General features: G+C 40.8%; 2 protein-coding genes across 2 annotated transcripts in view; one reads left to right on the top strand and one right to left on the bottom strand.

The window, feature by feature from the left end:
- Positions 1–237: 237 nt before the first annotated feature.
- Positions 238–20,767, bottom strand: part of C4BPA (complement component 4 binding protein alpha) — a 55,989-nt gene continuing 35,459 nt past the window's right edge. The window contains exons 10-13 of the mRNA XM_032319246.1: positions 5,720–5,905; positions 2,288–2,461; positions 1,201–1,376; positions 238–654 (exon numbers count right to left, since the gene is read on the bottom strand). Of these exons, the coding sequence (XP_032175137.1) occupies positions 481–654; positions 1,201–1,376; positions 2,288–2,461; positions 5,720–5,905 (710 nt within the window). The 3' untranslated portion in view covers positions 238–480. The remainder of the gene's footprint in view (positions 655–1,200; positions 1,377–2,287; positions 2,462–5,719; positions 5,906–20,767) is intronic.
- On the top strand, positions 15,064–16,386 carry LOC116576750 (peptidyl-prolyl cis-trans isomerase-like 1). Its single transcript, XM_032319250.1, has one exon. It carries the CDS (start codon positions 15,299–15,301, stop codon positions 15,797–15,799), a length of 501 nt encoding a protein of 166 aa, XP_032175141.1. The 5' UTR covers positions 15,064–15,298; the 3' UTR covers positions 15,800–16,386.

Below are 20,767 nucleotides of genomic sequence, written 5' to 3' on the forward strand. Positions count from 1 at the left end.
GACTCCCTTCAAATGGGGAGAACAAACTAGGAACATGGGGTGTGTTGACATTGACTCTAAATACTGAGGAGTTGAGGGATTAGCACGTGTGCAAGTGTGCAGTGAGGCAACCCGGGAAATGCTTGGCTGTGAGCCCAAGTCCAAGACCCTTACACTCAGGAAGTGTATTAACTTTCTGGAATGGGTGTGTTTAGGGACCTCATTAAGGACAGAGCCCTACTGACCACAAAGGCAAAATCATTTCTGATACATAATTTCTTTACTTGAAAAAAAAATTTGCACTTTGTGTCCAAAAAAGGAAAACCATCAGCTACAAGATCATCAAACTCTACAGTCACAAAGCACTAAATGTGAACAAATTATCCTTTCTAGACATTTACTACCATAAACGATGGTGCAAAGGGGATAGTAGAGCTGATGACCTGAAGTGATCTGTATTGTATTGAAGGTGGCACATTTTTCTCTCTCCTTTAGGGGAAATTACAGTGTTGTCTCCATAGTATATTTCTTTTCCTTGTCTCTCTGTAGTTCCAGTAGTTCGATCTCCAAAGACAACTTATACAGCTCCATGGCCATTTTCACATCCGCTGGGTTGAGGAGACACTGAACGATCTTTCTGCCTTTGTGGACATGTTCACAGCCTTCGGGGATCACCTGAAACAGAGTAGAGGATGAGTGTGGTTGAGTGGCTTCTCTTCAAATCAAGAAGGAGCAGGGTTGAGGAGTGACTCTTGGCAATGACAGGACTATAGCTCAGAGCCAAGACCAAGCCCAGAACTGCCTGGTGAGCAGGAAAACCAGAAAACATCTTGGCTCCCAACATGGTCCTTCCTGGAGGGACAGGGATCTGTTCTGAGACAGCTTCGTAGGGGGCTTCTGTGAGGACAGAGACGTCCAGATGTTTCTGAAACCATCCAGAAATGGAACACAGTATATTATATAGTCTAGAAAAAGTCCCAGGTACCTGAGACCCTCTTCTCCCTAAGGGGCTTCGTTTTTCTTTCTCCTCCAGTGAGAGAGGAAAGCTTGCCACTCCTACTGAACCACAGTGTTCAAAAAAGAAAAAAGTTCCTCTGAAGGACTCAGAACTGACTGTAGACAAGTCAGATCTCACCACTGGGGGCTGGGACAGTGTTTAGAGGGAGGCCCCTATTTTAGGATTGGCTACCACAGGAGCTTTTCTTGAATCATGTCACTTACCCACTCGCACTTGGGCAACTCAGGGTACCAGGTTCTGCTCTCTAAGCATGTGACACTTTGGGGACCAACCAATTCATAGCCAGAGTCACACTGGATGGTGACATTTGAAGATTGAAGATATTGATACTTATCCACAGACAGCTTTGCATGGGCTATTTCTGGTTTTGGACACAGAGCTACAACGAAAACACAGTTTTAAGCAATATGTAAATCTAAAGAAAAAGACATGACAACAGGTTAGGATTATAAGAATTAACTATCACAGGTGCTGTGAATTGTTTTATCTTTGGTTTCGGTAACAGTAATATTTGTTAGCATTTTGGTTGAGCATTGGCCACACTGATATATCAGACTCAGGCTGAACATTTTATGTGATTCAGCTCTGTGAGGTAAGGACTGTTATCACTCCCATTTTCTGGGAGAAAGTTGAGATACAGACAGGTTAAGAACCTTGCCCAAGGTCTTCATACTTTTCAAGAACATGATAGGATATTTTAAAAAGCATGTGACCCCCAGTCCTCAGCTATCAAAGTAAGTATCCCTTATCTCTCGATCCCAGCAAGACATGAGCTATGAAATGTTCCCTCCTACCGAATGGCCTCTGTGTGTAATGGACTATGGTGGCCAATCATCCCTGGAGTTGCTGATGGCAATATGCTATTAACCTGTGTGCCTGTAAAAGTCAGACATGACCTTTACCTGTCCTGTCCCCACAACACAGCAGGAGCCCGTGAGGCCTTGCACGAGGCTGTGATGGAAGTCTTTACCACTTCGTGATGTTTGCAATTAGCCCATGAGAGCCCACATTCGTGCTAGAGCAAGCTTGCATGAAAATTTTGCCACAGGCCATAGATGAAATGGGTCATGTGCAGGATTTTTCTGGAAATATACAGGAAAGTGGGCATAGGGGCTGAATATTTGTGACTGGGGGAAAGAGGAAGGGAGGTTGATGTTTATGTATTCCCTTTGTACTGTTTGTGTCCTGAACATAGTCACAATTTCAAATAAATCAAATCAAATCAAATCAAATGCTTCCATGCTTTTGTGACCCTTCCACCCACCTGACTGAAAAGGGAGCTGGAGTTACCTTTACACTGAGGGGCTTTAGGGGTCCAGTGTGAAGAACTGCAGGAGAGTTTGGCCTCTCCAACCAGAGTGTATCCTTTGTCACATCTATATATCACTTCATTTTGTATGAATACCCGCAATCTTTTCGTTTCTTCGTAATATCCGTGGGCAACCTCAGGAGGGAAATCACAGTCTTGACGGTGAGAGATAAAAGTGAGAAAGCGTGAGCTTGTCGAATGTAAAAAATAGCTCATTCCATAATTTGTGTGTTTTGTAGGAGGCTCCATTTTGTCCTGTCATCTTCTCTGCTCAGGGGAACACTTAGCCCAACCCAAGACCTGGGCTGCACTCCTGTAAGCCTCAGGCTGAGGAACCATCCTGGCCCCATCATTAGACCACCTGGTGGTCATCTCATATCTTCAAATGGATAATGGGAATGGCTAAAATTAATACTTTGTTCAACCCCCACGTTGAACCCCAGGCTTTTGGGGTAAGACCTGTCATATCGAAGAAGTCAAGTAGAAGCCATTGATCTTGCTCATCCCCATCCCCCCTCAAGCAAAGACAGCATATTACAAAACATATCATATACCAAGGTGGCAGGGGAAATGGGGGAATTGGTGCCACTCTTAAAGAACTGAAGCTGCCTCCCCATTCTATTACTATTTACTTCCCCAGTCTACAAGAGAAGTTAGGATTCTGGGGAATTATAGTCGACTATTCAAAACTCAACAACATTTTTGTTCTCATTTCAGATGTGATATCTTTGCTAGAGTAGATTTTTGTAGTTTCAGGGAGATGATGACCACTGGTTTAGCAGATGCCTTCTTTCCATCCCTATCCAAAAAGAGGGTCAGAGACAGTTTGCATACACACAGAAGAATCAAATCATGTATTTGTAGTTGCAGCCATCGTGTATGATAACTCCCTTGCCCCTGTCATAATAGAGTCTGATGATACTATATTATCTGAACATCCACATTGATCCAGAATATCAATGGCATTATGTTAATTATACTGAAAGAGCAAGAAGAAACCAGCATGTTGAGATAAATATAGATAGATAGATAGATAGATAATCCATCTGGGTTCCTGGTGCAGACCTCCTAAATCCTTGTAAATTCCTAAGTGCCTAGAACACTAAGAACATCTTTTGTTCTATTGAGGCAGTTGCAGTGTAATTGTCCTCTTGCTTTTAACTTAAGATGCAGCAGAGCCTCGTACATTGAAAGTGGTTATAGTCAGAAAGCATGCAAATATCAATGGGACCATCATAGCATATACCCTTGAGATCCTGAAGCAAGGCCATGCAATGTGCTGTTTAAGATATAACTCTTGACATGTTGTTTGGTCCTGATAGAAACTGTGCCTGATGTGAGCATGTGCCAAAATCATGATTTTGGTCAATCAGAACCAAGTTATAAGGCCAAGCAGACAACAAATAATTCATTATAAAATGGAAGTCGTCATCTGGGATTGAGCATTTGCAAGGACCAGATGGCACAAGCAGCCTACCCACATAGGAAGCCTAGGTCCTCCTTATGCCAATCCACTGTTGCACAAGTGCCTCTTGAGCTCACAGTCATGGCTATGTGGAGTCTCCATTATAACCAACTGACAGAAAAGAGAGAAGCCAAGCCTACTCACAGATGTGTATTTTGGGTATGTGTAAGCTAAACAGACAGAAGCTGCTTTAGAGGCTGATCATGGAAAGACAGTAATAATGAAAAATCTTAGATGATCTGCTCATTCACTTTGTTGGAAAAAGAAGTGGGCTAAAGATAGATGAAATGAGCCTGGAATGGCCCAGAATGAATGGCTTGTTTAGCAGTGCCTTTAAGGGCAAAGATTGGAAGATTAGGCCCAGGGAGATCTGGGGTAGGTAGAAGTAGGTGACCTGATATATGGGAACGACAGGAAATGCAAAGTTTTTATTTTGCATGTTAACACCAGCAGAGCATCCCCAGTAGGGCAGGCATTAAACAATTAAACAATATCTCAGCAACTTAAAGTCAGCCATTTTCTGCCATTGGCCTTTCCAGTGCTCTCACAAGAGGAAGAGGAGCAAAGGGGTGGTATGGATGAAGAAGAAGCATGGGCACAACAACATGGACTGCCACTTACCAAGGCTGTCACTGAATCTTCATACTGCAAGCCACAACGTTAAGTCTTTAATAATAAGTCTTTAATATGATACCATCCCTTGAGATAACTACAAAGCCACTTGGTAGTAAGTTGACTATATTGCATCCCTTCTACCTAGAAGGGACAAGTGTCCCTTTTGATAGAAATACACAAGTGCTCCAGGTATGAGTTTGCCTTTTCTGTTTGTGGGACTTCAGTCCACACTTTTATCTGAACATTATATTGTTTAATAATTGGAAATGAATTACACTATGTGCAACTAGAAAACCCACTCACAGCAAAAGAGGCGTGGTACTGAGACCGTGGCCATAGAATGTACTAGTCACATTACAGACTGCATCATCCCGAACCTGTAAATCTGTTCAGACATTGGAATGGCCTGATAAAGTAAAGGCACAGTTGAAGTGCCAGTTGAGAGATAATATTTTATAGTGATGAGACTTCACAAAATTACTTTAGAAGATCTTCTGGAACACAGCAATGTGAACCCCTTTAGGGCTCCTTCTCACACACAAGGCAAGAAGAAACATCATCGTCCAGCAGGGATCATTGTTCTTGACCATCAGTAGACAGGGCCATGGAAAAACAGTGGGAGATGTAGGATTTTGTTTAGTACCTAAATGCTCTTGGTGAGGGAGAGGTAGGCATTTCACACTGGGGGAGAGTCTGAAGGAGAACTTAGAGACAGCAGAAGGAAGGAAGGAAGTTTGTGGAGGAAAGGAAGCAAGTTTAGAAAGATGGGTTCAAACAGATTTGGGTGGTTCTAGAAATGCAGATTAAGGCATACGAACAGACAGAAGAGAAGACAAGACAATAAACACCAAGAAACAGAAGGCAATAATTGAAAAGGTCAGCTGATCTATTATATTAGATGTGGCCTATTTTTACTGATTCAGAAAAGAAAAGCAGGAAGGTCAAGAGAATGGGAATAAACAATGAGAAGGAAAAAGAAAGTTGGATTGGGAGGTGGGCAATGATTTTTAACAAATCTATCCACTCCAAAAATCATGCAGGGTGTACAAATTCTTCCTAATTTGAAACCTTCCCTCAGTAATCTCCATCACTTTTGTACGCAGAAACGTGGAACCAACTGAGGGTTGCTGGAGGGGAGTGGTGTGGGGGGATGAGGTAATTGGGTGATGGGCACTGAGGAGGACACTTGATATAACCAGGACTGGGTGTTACATGCAAGTGATGAATCACTAAATTCTACCCCAAAACTAATAATACACTATGTGTAAACCAACCTGAATGTAGATTTAAAAAAGGAAAAGAAAAAATAACATAAAATTCCATAAGCTCTTACGCTCATCACATTTTGGTGTTTTGGGATACCACATGCCATCTTCTTGGCATCTAGCTTCAAACTGCTGTTTCTTATAACACTCATAATAAACTACATCTTCATAGAAATAAGCACAGCTATTCACAGAGCTAGTGCGTTGTGAAATGATTTCACCATTCTCCAGCTCTGGTACTGGGCAACACACCTCTAAAAAATAAAAAGTGAGACAAATGGTTAGTAAAATCACTGCACTGAGACTCTCTTAGATAATAACTCATTTCTGCTTTTCAAAGATTTCACCACTGGGCGGGGGGGGGGGGGGAGAAGGATACTCTGGGTCTGGTCTCCCCGCTCCTGATTGCTAAAGTCCTCCAGCCCAGTCATTACCTCCAACTAAATAATTTCATTAGGAGCCCTCAAACTAAGAAGTTTGGTGAAACTTGCATGAAAATGTAGATTTTCAGAAGTACTCTGAAGCAATGACAAAAAGTCTGTCTCCATATGGTCTCACTGGGACTGGAATCAAATAATGATAGTTTAGAATTGTATATTTTCTTTTTATTTTTTCTCTATTTTTTAAAAATTTTTTTATTTTTTATAAACATATATTTTTATCCCCAGGGGTACAGGTCTGTGAATCTCCAGGTTTACACACTTCACAGCACTCACCATAGCACATACCCTCCCCAATGTCCATAACCCCACCCCCCTTCTCCCAACCCCTCTCCCCCCAGCAACCCTCAGTTTGTTTTGTGAGATTAAGAGTCACTTATGGTTTGTCTCCCTCACAATCCCATCTTGTTTCATTTATTCTTCTCCTACCCTCTTAGCCAACGTGGATGGAACTAGAGCGTATCATGCTTAGCAAAATAAGTCAATGGGTGGTTATGGAAGTCTATCTTAAGGTTTGGATAAAAGCACCTTTGATAGATGAGATACAGGCAGGCATTTTGTGTTGGAGTGATGATGTGAGCAAGGGCTTAGGGGCAGCAGCTCGTTGTTACTAAGGATGAAGAAGAGGTAACCTCCTGAGGTAAACTCGGGATAAGAGTGTATCTTATCCTGAACATGGAGCAGAAGTAAGGTGGGCTTTTGAAGGAATGGAAGAGAAGGGGATAAATAGAGAAAAACCTGAAGGAATTGTGACAAGTCTCTATGACTTGGACATAATCTACCCTCCCTGATTCATAAAGGAAGAGGAGATAATGGAGCTCTGGGAAGACAATGAGAGTATTGCCGTGCAGTTAAGCTTTGAAAGAATAACAGCCATTTCAATTCCCAATGGAGGAGAATCACCCAGGATATTTGATTTTTTTTAACCTAACATTAAAACTTTACTTCAAATAACTATCATTATGATGTAGAAAACTTCCAAAGTAATAAAAACTTTAGTATTCCCCTTAGAAAAACAACTCTGGGGCACCTGGGTGACTCAGTTGGTTAAGTGACTACCTCAGTCTTAGGTTACGATCTTGGAGTCCCAGGACTGACTCCTGCTTTGGGCTCCCTGCCCAGCAGGAGGTCTGCTTCTCCATGTAACCCTCCCCCTCTCGTGCTCACTCTCTCTCTTTCTCAAATAAATAAAGAAAGAAAAGAAAAGAAAACCAACTTTGAAGTCACTCTGTGGTATTAAGAGCACTCATAAAGCCTGAAGAGGTTGGGATCATTCTGGGACCCCAAAAATTAATCATAATGAAGGATTACAAGATGGCCCCTTGGACCTCCGCATTCTCTCTACTTGCCATGGAATCCTTGTATCATCGGAAGTTGGGGAAATAGCCAACATCGCAAGAGTAGGATACATAAATCTCCACTGAAAAAGAGCTCTTGGGAAAAAGCTCTTCTCTGTCGAGTGATTTTGCCATTCTGAGCAAAATGCTCTATGTCAAAGTCTTAGAAAGTCTTTCTTTTACGGAAGAAATCACATCAGCAGATGAATAAGAAATGTTACTTTCATTGGCATATTTGCACTTATAAATGGAAAGAAGTACTCTTGTCTGCATTCATAATCACACTAACTTAGTGGCCTGCAGGTCCTTGCAAACCCTTTCAATGGGACAATTATTCCTTGACTTGCAATATAATACCTTAGACTTAATGTTTTCAGTTTATACATGCTTTGTAATCTTACTCTGATAAATTCACTCATTATTTATAATAATATAAAATTTTGCTTTCCAGATGGCAAAAAATTCTACTCAGTTATTAAAGCAATAGAAAAATCATGAACCCTATGGAACAATTAATTCTTTGAAAATTGGAAATCATCCATTTAAATATAATACATTAATATAAAGACAAAAAGGATTTTTTGTGACTAGATCAGCTCCTCATGGGTTTGTAATATTCTGATTTCTGAGCCATTATATCCTTTATGGGAAGGACTAAAATGATTTAAATATATTTCCTTTTTTAATGTAAATATATTTCTTAATAAATACCCCGTTGTACTTCTCCAAAATTGTACTGAATTTTCACCATTTGGTTATATTTAACTAATTCTTAACCAGAAATTCTTTCCCATACCTTGGTTTAAACTCTCCCCTCTTCCCTGCCACTTGTGTACTCACCGCACAAAATGGACGGGCACTGCAGTAGAAACAGGAGCCCAAGGAAGAGCAGTGCAGGGAAAATTCTCTGCACCGTGGGGGACATGGTGGGGCGTCTCAGAGACAGTGCACTGGGACTCTGTGTCCTCAGATGCCCTGAATCAGGCTGAAGAGAGGTTCTAAGTCAGTAATAAATCGAGATCTGAACCAAGGAACTAAGTCTTGGTAATGCCATAGATTCGAGTCACTAAAGGGGAGGGGCAGGGTCTAATGAGGCTCTCCAATTAAGCTCCAAGTCCTGGGAGTATGACATGAACTCGACATGAAAGCTCTCTGGAATTCTGTATTTACAATTATAACCCTCAGAACTTCTCACTGTTGTGGGGGCACTTGTTAGCTTCTTGTCCACATACAGACATCATTTCTCTTTGAGTACTCGAGAAAAAGTAGGAATATGGTACAGTGTGTGTGTGTGGCAGTTTCTTCTGGGATCAGAGCACAGTGCTGAGTTATGTTCTCTGCCATGTTCCAGGGATGTCCTGTCTTCATTCACTAGGGTGAGTTCCCAGTAAGAAGGCAGGAATAAAAAAGACGTGTAATTAAATTTTCTTTCCAAACACGTCACAGCCTAACTGGAATAGAGAAAGCATGCAAGTCTATATTGTGAAAAGACCAAAAATAGTCCCAACACAATTATTCTGCCAGTATTTAGTTTTCTTGAGTATCAGTGATACCAAATTAACTGACTTTGGGATTATACCAGTTGGAGAGTAAAGGGAAATTTCCCAGAGGGATGTTTACAGCACAGATAGAGTGTGCATGGAAAATTAGATGGTAGAGGGTCAAGCATCCTAAAGGGACAAGGGCTCGTGACATATTCAAGGATTTTTCAGTGGCACTGGATCAGAGTGAAGGACCTTGAGCCCAGCATTATATTTCCGGCAAAGGCACTAAATTATAAATTGTAGAAGGCATCTTTGTCAATGTCAAGACTTCATTGATTAATAACTATCTGGGCTAAAACTGGTCCCTTAATAACTATCCTGTCTTCCACTCAGATTATTTCTTTTAGTCTCTGCAAAGGGCATAGATAAAGACACCAACCTGACCTTCGTGTTTTCCCTCTTGGACCAGCCATAGATATTTGTTGCTTGAAGATACACTGATATTCACCCATAGAGGATAGTGAATACTGGAAAATGTCTGAAAATGACCCACACCACACAGCTGAACTCTAGTGACAGCAGTATGAAGCATTTAACAGCCAAAGTGCTTAGCTCTCAAAAATAAAGAGGAACATTGCCCAGAAATAAGTGAGTGGATCCCCCTAGAATACTGATGACAACACAATTTCATTTCCTTCCTAGAGAGAAAGGAAAGTAAATAAACGTTCCACATGGTTGTTTCATTTTATCAAGAGGAACTAAAATACAATCTGAGTATGTCAGATAAAATAGGTCATTTAAATAGTTTAACAGAAGATTTCTTTTCTAAAAAGTCCTTCTGCTTATTGACCATTTTCCTAACTTTTACATAAATCGTTGTATTAAATTTCTTCAAACAAAACTCTAACTCTAATTGCATTTAATTTCCTCAAACAAAAGTCTAACATTGGTATTACATTTTACAGATGAGGGAATTAGTTGAGAAAGACTGAGTATACCTCCCCAAACATTTCTCATCAGCAGCCATGTCGGATTCTGAGCCCAAATCTGACTCAGATACCAAGCTCTTTCCATTAGGTCTTTTAGGGAATGTCATCAAAAAGATGAGACCAACCTTTTGTCTGTACTGTCATTTGCAAGTATCTTCTCCCATTCCGTGGGTTGCCTCTTTGTTTTGTTGACTGTTTCCTTTGCTGTGCAGAAGGTTTTGATTTTGATGAAATCCCAAAAGTTCATTTTCGCTTTTGTTTCCTTTGCGTTTGGAGACATATCTTGAAAGAAGTTGCTGTGGCTAATATCGAAGAGATTACTGCCTATGTTCTCCTCTAGGATTCTGATGGATTCCTGTCTCACGTTGAGGTCTTTTATCCATTTTGAGTTTATCTTTGTGTACGGTGTAAGAGAATGGTCGAGTTTCATTCTTCTACATATAGCTGTCCAGTTTTCCCAGCACCATTTATATAAAGAACTCCTCAAACTCAACACACACAAAACAGACAATCATATCAAAAAATGGTCAGAAGATGTGAACAGACACTTCTCCAATGAAGACATACAAATGGCTATCAGACACATGAAAAAAATGTTCATCATCACTAGCCCCCAGGGAGATTCAACTTAAAACCACATTGAGATATCACCTTACACCAGTTAGAATGGCCAACATTAGCAAGACAGGAAACAACGTGTGTTGGAGGGGATGTGGAGAAAGGGGAACCCTCTTACACTATTGGTGGGAATGCAAGTTGGTGCAGCCTCTTTGGAGAACAGTGTGGACATTCCTCAAGAAATTAAAAATAGAACTTCCCTATGACCCTGCAATTGCACTACTGGGTATTTACCCCAAAGATACAGATGTAGTGAAAAGAAGGGCCATCTGTACCCCAATGTTTATAGCAGCAATGGCCACGGTCGCCAAACTGTGGAAGGAACCAGGATGCCCTTCGATGGACGAATGGATAAGGAAGATGTGGTCCATATACACTATGGAGTATTATGCCTCCATCAGAAAGGATGAATACCCAACTTTTGTAACAACATGGATGGGACTGGAAGAGATTATGCTGAGTGAAATAAGTCAAGCAGAGAGAGTCAATTATCATATGGTTTCACTTATTTGTGGAACATAACAAATAGCATGGAGGACATGGGGAGTTAGAGAGGAGAAGGGAGTTTGGGTAAATTGGAAGGGGAGGTGAACCATGAGAGACTATGGATTCTGAAAAACAATCTGAGGGTTTTGAAGGGGCAGAGGGTAGGAGGTTGGGGTACCAGGTGGTGGGTATTACAGAGGGCACGGATTGCATGGAGCACTGGGTGTGGTGCAAAAATAATGAATACTGTTATGCTGAAAATAAATAAAAAATAAATTAAAAAAAAAAAAAAGATGAGACCACTAGTTGGCCTATGAGCTGGACTTGGGCACTCAAAGGCTCCTGACTCCTCCTTTGCCCTTGGAATGTGTGTTTCACGGTCTCTTTCTCACTCCCCAGCCTGCTTCAAGGACGTATCTTTGAGACAGTGATGTGGTATTGAGAACACCTACACAGTGTATGTGACTGAGCCCAGCTTAGGCCTCTTTATAGATGGGCAGGTACAGGCATCCATTTGTCTTCTCACCGCCCAAGACAAGCCTCACAGGTAAGTTTCCTTTGCCTATTACACTGGCCACCTACCAACCTGGAGTAGCCTGCCTCTCTCTCTTCTGTCTCTCCCTGCCCTCCAAATAGAGGGATTGGCTTCAAATTACAGCTGGGAAGCTCCCAGGAGTGTTGCAAACCAACAATGCCAAGCGAATGTCCATTTAATGAGATGGGCCTACAAACGTTTCTTATGCAGGACCCTGAACTCATTATTTAGAACAGCTTGCCTGGAACCTTCTGCTTCTCCTGTGGTGGAAAAAGGCCCAGACCAATTCCTCCAACAGGAGACAAAAATCCTTCTTCATCGTGTTGTATAGATGTCAATCCCTGTCATCCCTGATGACAGATATAATGCGTCATAATAAAACTCAGTAGCATTTTGATGAAAACGGATAAACTGATTCTAAAATTCAAATGGAATGTAAAAGATGGAAAGTCATCTCCAAGATGGAGAAGATAGATGGAGTGGGGATAAGAGGAGGGAACAAAGAAGATATGGCGGCATTTGAGTGAGATAACCAAACAGACCCAAAGTTGACAACAGAGAGTCACGTAACAAGCCCCAAATATACATCATCAATTGGTTTATGACAAACTGCTACAGAGAAATAGGGGAAAGGAAGCTCCTTTTAGTGAAAGGTGCCATATAGTTGGTTATCTGCATGGAAGAAAATGAATCTTGGTTCTCTGCTTCACACCATGACCACTTTGTCATGGTCACGGATATCACTGTGAACGTAAAACCACGAGTCTCCTCAAAGAAAAAATGGGCAAATATATTTGTGACCTTGGGTCAGGCATAGATTTCTTCTCTTCTTTTCCTCTTTATTTATTTATATATTTCTGGCACAACAGGTTTATTCTCTAAAAGCTATGTAGGCAATAAACAAAGCCAGCATTTACTCTGATCTTAACTTCTGCCCAGTATTATCCATTCCAAAATTGTTTCATGAAGATTTGGTCTCTAAACGTTGTAAATTCCAAAATCGTCATCCTCACCAGAGTCTCTCTTCTTCTGTTGAATTTAACTCTTGCCTTTCAAGAATTCCTACAAAGTTCTGAACCCTGCCTGCCTTGTTGCCCATCTCTTGCCATCTGTATAAGGTTATTCTCTCTTGCTTTCCTTTGTGGGGACTTTTCAAGTGCCAAGTGGCTGGACTGGCTGGCTCAGCACTTGGTTTGCTTCTGCTTCTGCTGCCTCACCAGGACTGAAAAAATGAAAGGCTGGGCATCATGGAAGTCAGTGGCATAGTTTCCACTTATTACCATGTTTTGATAAGTTTCCAAAGTCACAACCTGATAGAATATTTTCAAATACAAGCAGACATTAAGGAGGAGAATCTCTGTACTATGAAATCCCATTTTACACGGTAAGGATGATCTCTGGAAAAAAAAATATTCTTTGGTATTGGGGACACTGATTATTCCAGTGGCCCTTCCCTCCAGGCCATCCCACTCCATCCCTAACACAGGACTCTCCCTTTCTTTACAATAGAATCATTATTTGGGCATTTTATCTGTAAAATTAATGTTTAGTGTTTGGCTCCTGCCCTGGGCCAATTTCATTTCCTTCCTGGAGAGAAAGGAAAGTAAATAAATGCACCACATGGTTGCTTCGTTTTATCAAGAGGAACTAAAATAAAATCTGAGTTTGTGTCTATTCCCTGCTGTACCCTTCGCCCCTGGCACACAGCAGACCCTCAAAGAATGTTGATTACTGGGGTCAGAACAACTAAATTCTAGAAAATGATTTGGCTATAACAGTAGTTCAAGCAGCCTAAATTGAGACCCAAGGGGCTAAGCATTCAGCTTTGGATGCCTGCCTGAGCTGGGCCAGCCTCAGGGATGAGCCCACACATTGTCTGGGATGTGCCCTATGTCTGACCATATGGGGGACCCACTCAGTGGGCTTGGCCACAAGAGCCTCCAAGCAATGGAGAGAGAGAGAAAGTCCACCAGGCAAGGGATAAAGAGAGGAACCAAGGCCCCAGGCCAGATTTCTTAAACATGAAACAAACAAACAAAAACCCCAAAACAAAACATGAAACAAAAAAACAAAAAAAAAACAACAAAACACCCTGCAAAAACAAATTAAAAAACCACTAAACGAAATGAAAGAGATTTCCCTTAAACACTCAAACCATGAATCAAATGAAAAAACTTGATAAATTGTACCCCCTTAAAATGAGGAATTTATGTTTACCATAGACATCTTACGAAAGTAAAAAAAAAAAAAAAAAAAAAAAAAAAAAGGCAAACTACCGAGCAAGAAAAAGGGGTTCACAATGCATAACTCACAAAGGATGTTTTTTCCAGATTATGTCAAAAACTCTTACAACTAATTAGAACTAGCTAGACCATCCAATAGGAAAAGACTTAAACTAGCATGGCACATTAAAAAAATATCCAGAGTGGATAAGGGTGGGAGGAATGGGGTGGCTGGGTGTTGCACACTGAGAAGGGGATGTGCTACGGTGAGTGCTGTGAATTGTTTAAGACTGATGATTCACAGACCTGTACCCCCAAAACAAATAATACATCATATGTTAATTAAAAATATAAATAAATAAATATCCAAATGGTCAACAAATTTATGAAAAGTTATTTAACCTCATTAATCATGAGGGTAGTGCAAATTAAAAGCATGATGTGAGGGGCACCTGGGAGGCTCAGTTGGCCAAGCGTCTGCCTTCAGCTCAGGTCATGATTCTGAGGTCCTAGGATTGAGCCCCACATCAGGCTCCCTGCTCTGCGGGGAGTCTGCATCTCCCTCTTTCTTTGCCTTTACCCCTGTACCAGGGTCCAGCCTCCCCAGGTCCAGGGGTCCCCAAAGGATGGACGGTGTTACGAGAGGGATGAGAGAGCTGCTCAACAGTTTGACTTTTGCAATCAGGCATCTGCCGTTTATTTGATAAATACGCTTCTTATATAGGCAGTGTCTAGGGTTACATCAGTACAGAAGATTTTTTTACAGTGACTAATGGAATAAAAGGGAACAAACCCAGATTAGTAATGAGTAGTTATATATAGAGGAAGGGTAGCGCTAATCATTGTTCTTAACCTTTAGTAGTACAAAAGGAAAATTTTATATATAAGGCACACTATATTCCGATGTGGCCATAATATAGGCAAGGACTTTGTGGTCTGATTACAAGATATGAGTAGGTCCTTGGGGTCCGGAGAAGGCAGGAATATGATGTTTTTCTTTGAAGTTATCTAGTCTTTGTTGCATGGAGTCCGGAGATAACTGATGATTTTTCCAGGCTTTTACGTGTGGAGTCGTTGCCCTGCGGTTTTTATGCCACCAAGTGTCTAGCCCAGGATAGTGGGTCAGGGGTATCTAGTCTAAGGGAGAGATATCAGGTCAGCAGAAATGGCAGGAGCTGTGCAAACAGGCAATAACCCTGAGAGGCTTGGCTATCTATCAGGGCCTCAGCGGCCCCCAACACCCCTGCTCATGCTCTTTCTCTCTCTCAAATAAATAAATAAATAAATTTTAGAACCTAGAGACCACCTCTACGATGGAGCTTGCACTTTTCTCCGTCCTTGCCATCAGCTTCTTCTCGTCTTGCATCCCAGCTTCCCGGCCTTGGAAGGGGGATCCTTCTTCATCCTTGTCTCAGTCCCCCAAATCTTGGTATTGCAAAGGTTGAACGACGGAGACCGGAAGTGCGCGCAGTAGCGCAGGGTCCCCGGGAACCAACACCGGAAGTAGCTTTGCTGCAAGATTCCGTCGGCTGCGCTATGGCGGCGATACCCCCAGACTCCTGGCAGCCGCCCAACGTATACTTGGAGACCAGCATGGGGATCATTGTGCTGGAGTTGTACTGGAAGCATGCTCCGAAGACCTGTAAGAATTTTGCTGAGTTGGCACGTCGAGGTTACTACAATGGCACAAAGTTCCACAGGATCATCAAAGACTTCATGATCCAGGGAGGTGACCCAACAGGAACAGGTCGAGGTGGTGCATCTATCTATGGCAAGCAGTTTGAGGATGAACTTCACCCAGACTTGAAATTCACGGGGGCTGGAATCCTCGCCATGGCCAATGCAGGGCCAGACACCAACCGCAACCAGTTTTTCGTGACGCTTGCCCCTACCCAGTGGCTTGATGGCAAGCACACCATTTTTGGCTGCGTCTGCCAAGGTATAGGAATGGTGAATCGAGTAGGAATGGTGGAAACAAACTCCCAGGACCGCCCTGTGGACGACGTGAAGATCGTTAAGGCGTACCCTTCTGGGTAGGCTTGCTGCTCTCCAGGGCACTCCTGGATCTTCCGGGATGGCCCCAGTGAACCAGCTTCTGGATGACCTAGAGTGACATGTACTTAAACTTCATTTTGGCCTTGCAAATCACAAAGCTAAGGAGACCTGGGGTCTTGGGTGAGTTAGAGCTGGAAGTATATTTTAAGAGGATGCTCCTTTTCTCTTTCCCCAGTGCCTAGGTTTGACAGAGGGTTTGCAGAAATGCTCATAAGTGATCACTTACAGTGAACCGCTCGTTGCAGATGAGCATATACTGCTCCTCCTTGGGCGTGTCTGTGCTGATGCACTTGGAACAAGAGGAAACCGACTCTGTCATTCCATAGTGCCGAACCAAACTTCTTCCTGCAGGGATTTCTATTCTGGCCTACACCGCAGGCTTTGGTGGCTGACAGCCACAGGATTCAAAACCAAGTAGTGTCTATCAGCCTTCTTAACTCTGTGCACACCCTATTTCAGTCTCCTACATTTGTTCTTCCGGGAATGTATGCATCTCTATATATATTTTCCCTCTCAAAACCAGAACGTCAACACTGCTGTTTCTGACACTGAGACATCCCACGCAAAGCCACATGAATTTTTGCCAAATGAAAAATGCATCTAACAATCAAGTTTCTAAGAAGGTTTCAAGTGGGGAATGATAATGTGTAATAATCAAGAAAGGAATTTATTAAAAGGCAGCAGAAACATTGACCATTTTTCCCCAGGAAGGAGTAGAAGTTTGTAGCAAGCTTAAGGACAGACTATGAATTCTCTTTAAAAAGCAGTATTGTCATAAAGGGGAGGCCCCACTGAAGTTTTTTTAACCTAAGACTAGAGAAACTAGATAAGGATTTTTTATGTTAAGTTTTTTAAGTCTTTCTGATTTTTTTTTTTTTAACGAGTTGGGAGAGTGGTAAGAGAAAGGAAGTGAATGTCTATGGAATACATAGAAACTTACAAAATAAAATGCCACTGATGGTTGACGTTGCAAAAAAAAAATTAAATTATTTTATTTATTTATTTGATAGAGATCGCAAGTAGGCAGAGAGACAGGCAGAGAGAGGGGGCAAGCAGGCTCCCTGCTGAGCAGAGAGCCCAATGCAGGGCTCGATCCCAGGACCCTGGGATCATGACCTGAGCTGAAGGCACAGGCTTTAACCCACTGAGCCACCCAGGCGCCCCATAATAAAATAAAATTTTAAAAAAAATATTTTTAAAAGCACTATGTGATACCACTGCACACCCAACAGAATTTCTCAAATAAATAAATCATAGCAAGAATTGTAAAGAATTTGCATGTTCTGTACAGTTAGGATGGGACAATATCATGCAGCACAACCACAGTGGAAAACTGCTGAACAGACCCATATGTCCTTCTTATGATCCAGCAATTCTATTCTTAGGTTTTTGTTCATCAAAACAAGATGTGCTCAGGGACACCTGGCTGGCTCGGTCTGTAGAGCATGCAACTCTTGATCCCAGGGTTGTGAGTTCAAGCCCCATGTTGGGTGTAGAGATTACTTAACAATAAAATCATTAAAAAAAATAGACATGCTTAGCAAAAGACATGTGCAAAAATGTTCATAGCCAAAAACAAATAGAAAATAATACAATGTTTTTTAACAGTAGAGTGGGTAAGCGAATTGTGGTAGATTCTTACAACGATGGAATACTTAGAAATTAAAATGAATGAATGTCAACTGTAGACAACGTGGACAAATTGCACAAATATTATGGTTAGCAAAAAAAAAATTAAAAAAACATGGAAGTAAGAATGCATCATGTACGATTCCATTTCAATAAAGTCAAATAACTTAAAACCAATCCATGTTGTTAAAAGTGAGGATAGTGGAATTCTTCGCAGTGGGAGAGCGGTTGTTTAGTAACTAGTTGGGACGGGACAGCCCAGGGCTTTGGCAAATTTGACAGTGTTCTTTCCCCACGCACCCCCATCTAGTTTCTAGTTACAGAAGTATGCTTACTTTAAGAATTTGATGACTTTTGTGCCCTCTTCTGTAAAGAAAAGCTAGGAGGTTTTAGATATGTTGGAATGTGGAGTAAAGTCATCCAGGCAAAGATAACAGTATAAACACATTTTGAATTTCCTGACTTATATTCTTTCGAGGTACAAACAACAACAAACAAACAAGCAAACAAACAAAAAACCAAGGAAGTTAATTGCAGGCATTCGCATACCTTTTTACTTCATTTTTATTTTTGAAACATATGAGTGCATTAATCTACTCATAAAAATTGAAAAGAATAGTATTCTTCTGGGTTGCCTTATACTTACCCCTCTGAACACTTGAATTCTATAGTTGAACCAGAAAGAAAATCTGCCTTTCACTTCCAGTTTCCCACTGATTATATCTCCTGGATCTCTAGGAGGAAAATTAAAATGATGACTAGTGATTAAAATTACTTATAAAATATAACATGAGAAGGAAAATCTGGTGGAGAGTTTGAATTACTACTTCTAGATGAACCCAGAGATTTTTTTTTCAATGCTTATTTCTGATCCTGACTTCATGAATTTTACTCTGAGGAAAAATAAGTGCAAACATTTATCCCATTTGTCTGATACATTTTAAGATGAGAGAAAAAAAATGTGCTTAGATTTTTTTCATGCAGTTAGATCGGTGTGATAATAAAGGGTGTGATACATGGACCAGTTATTCATACCAATGTAAGTTCTCAAAAATGTATGCCCTTGCTCACAGGGAAACAAGAAAAGGGGAAATATATTCAATATCCTTACTGTTAGAACAATATCTCAGTGTGAATTCCTAACTGCCTTCTTCTAAAGAGTATAGGTGATAATGATTTTGAAGACTTTTTTGATCAAAGATTTTCTTTGGAGTTGAAGGATTCATTAAGTTCCTAAGAGAACATCCCCAAATACCACAAAAGTACAAGTGAGAAAAATAAATGTTGATCCTGACACAAAAAACACTATGGTCCTATGAGCCTCTGGAGCATTACAAGTACTCAACTTGAACTGATTCTACTAAAACCAGGATGGCTGACAGGGCAGTTCCAGATTTGAAGTCTGTCTCATACACCTTGTTTATTGGAGAAGCAAATGGTAAATCAGGTGGAGGACAATCGCTTGGACATTAAAATGACAATGAGCATCAAGTTGTAGAGCTTGGGACACAATGATAGCAATGCTTCAGCATAAGGCTTTTAGAACAGAGATAGACCATGATTTTCCTCTTCCATCAAAAGTCTTTTATTCCACTGTTCAATGAACCCATTGAGGAATCTTAATAATGCATGTTTGTTGACTGATGACAATAACAACAATAATGACAAAAAGGCAGAAAAATTTCATCTGCTCTTTCCTGTTTATGTGATAATTAGGAATCCTGATAATCAGTGAATGGGTTATCTATAAACTTTTTACACCTGCAGGCACCATACATGGTCACATAGAAGGCTTCTCAGAATGGGGGCACCTGAGCAGGTATCAGTCTCCTTATGTCTGACTTCCTCTTTCTTTGCCCTTCCTTCTGTATCGTGTGTCACAGGACACATACAGGTAGTTGTTAAAGGAGTTGTTGAAAGAAGTGTTAAACACTGATGGTAAAGCAAATCAGAGTTATAGGAAAATGTTGAACCAGTCACGTTCAAACAAGCTAGTAATTAAAGAACTTCAGGTTCAAAGGGCCAAATAGTCTGTGTTCCTGAGAAATCTCCATCAGTTTCTCATTCTGGTGAGTATTTTCACATTGTACTTTGCAGCCACAAACTAAGCGGATGTACATTTTTGAGTGTGGATTTATCACTTACAGCTCTGAATTAGGGGACTGTAAGGAAACATGTTGTATCTATGTATTTTTTTTAAAAATCCGTCCATGAAAAAGGAGCCGGATGTTGGACTTCAGAACTTCTGGCATCTAGTGGGTTGCAAATAGAACATTGGGAAGGGGTACTCTTTTGAAGTTGATTCTTCCTTAAGTGCCCTCCCACAGCCCTAGAGTACCACATAAAGGTATTTTTCATATATATATATATATATATATATATATATATATATATATCTCCTATAGTTAACCTTTTATCAAAGTTTAATAATTCTTTATTTTAAAAAGTCATTGTGTGGTTTCTAGCTCCTAACTGGATCCACTGATACATGCATATTTTGGTGTACCTAAAAAATAAATATAATTTAAAACTTACAACAGTAAAGCTTCTACAAGGTGTTGAGCTACATAACATCTAAAGTTTCAAGTAAAAAAATTACATTTTAGAAATAAAACTTTCAAAAGTACATCAATCCACTTAGAGTACTTAAATTTTTAAAAGATTCTTTCTTTTTTTTTTTTTAAAGATTTTATTTATTTATCAGAGAGAGAGAGGGGGAGAGAGCGAGCACAGGCAGACAGAATGGCAGGCAGAGGCAGAGGGAGAAGCAGGCTCCCTGCTGAGCAAGGAGCCCGATGTGGGACTCGATCCCAGGACGCTGGGATCATGACCTGAGCCGAAGGCAGCTGCTTAACCAACTGAGCCACCCAGGCGTCCCAAAAGATTCTTAATGAAGAGAATTCATCATATCTTTTTTAGATTTTCAAATGGGTTCATTATCAGTGTGACATGACTGGGAAGCGTAGCTCCTGGATTCAAAGGAATTTTAGCAAAAAATGCATCCCCCTTTTTAGCTCTCATTATTGCAGAATGGCAAGATGATTGTTACAGTCTCTAGTTAAGTTTTTTGTGGTAGAGACTCTAGCTTACCAATTTCTTTCTTTGGTGGTTATTAAAACTAGGAAAGAAATAAATCAGTTAATTTAATTTATGTTCCTGTAGTCAGAAAATATGTGGCAGCAGGGGTTTTGTAACTGACTTTTCTGAAGCTAAATTAAATTCCAGCACCAAATTAACATTTCACATAACTTCATACAGTTTTCACTCCTGGTGGAATTATTCAGCACCACTGTGGGCAAACTCTGAGGGAAGACAAATCAG

This window comes from Mustela erminea, chromosome 17 (assembly GCF_009829155.1).
Source record: "Mustela erminea isolate mMusErm1 chromosome 17, mMusErm1.Pri, whole genome shotgun sequence".
Lineage (NCBI taxonomy): Eukaryota > Metazoa > Chordata > Mammalia > Carnivora > Mustelidae > Mustela > Mustela erminea.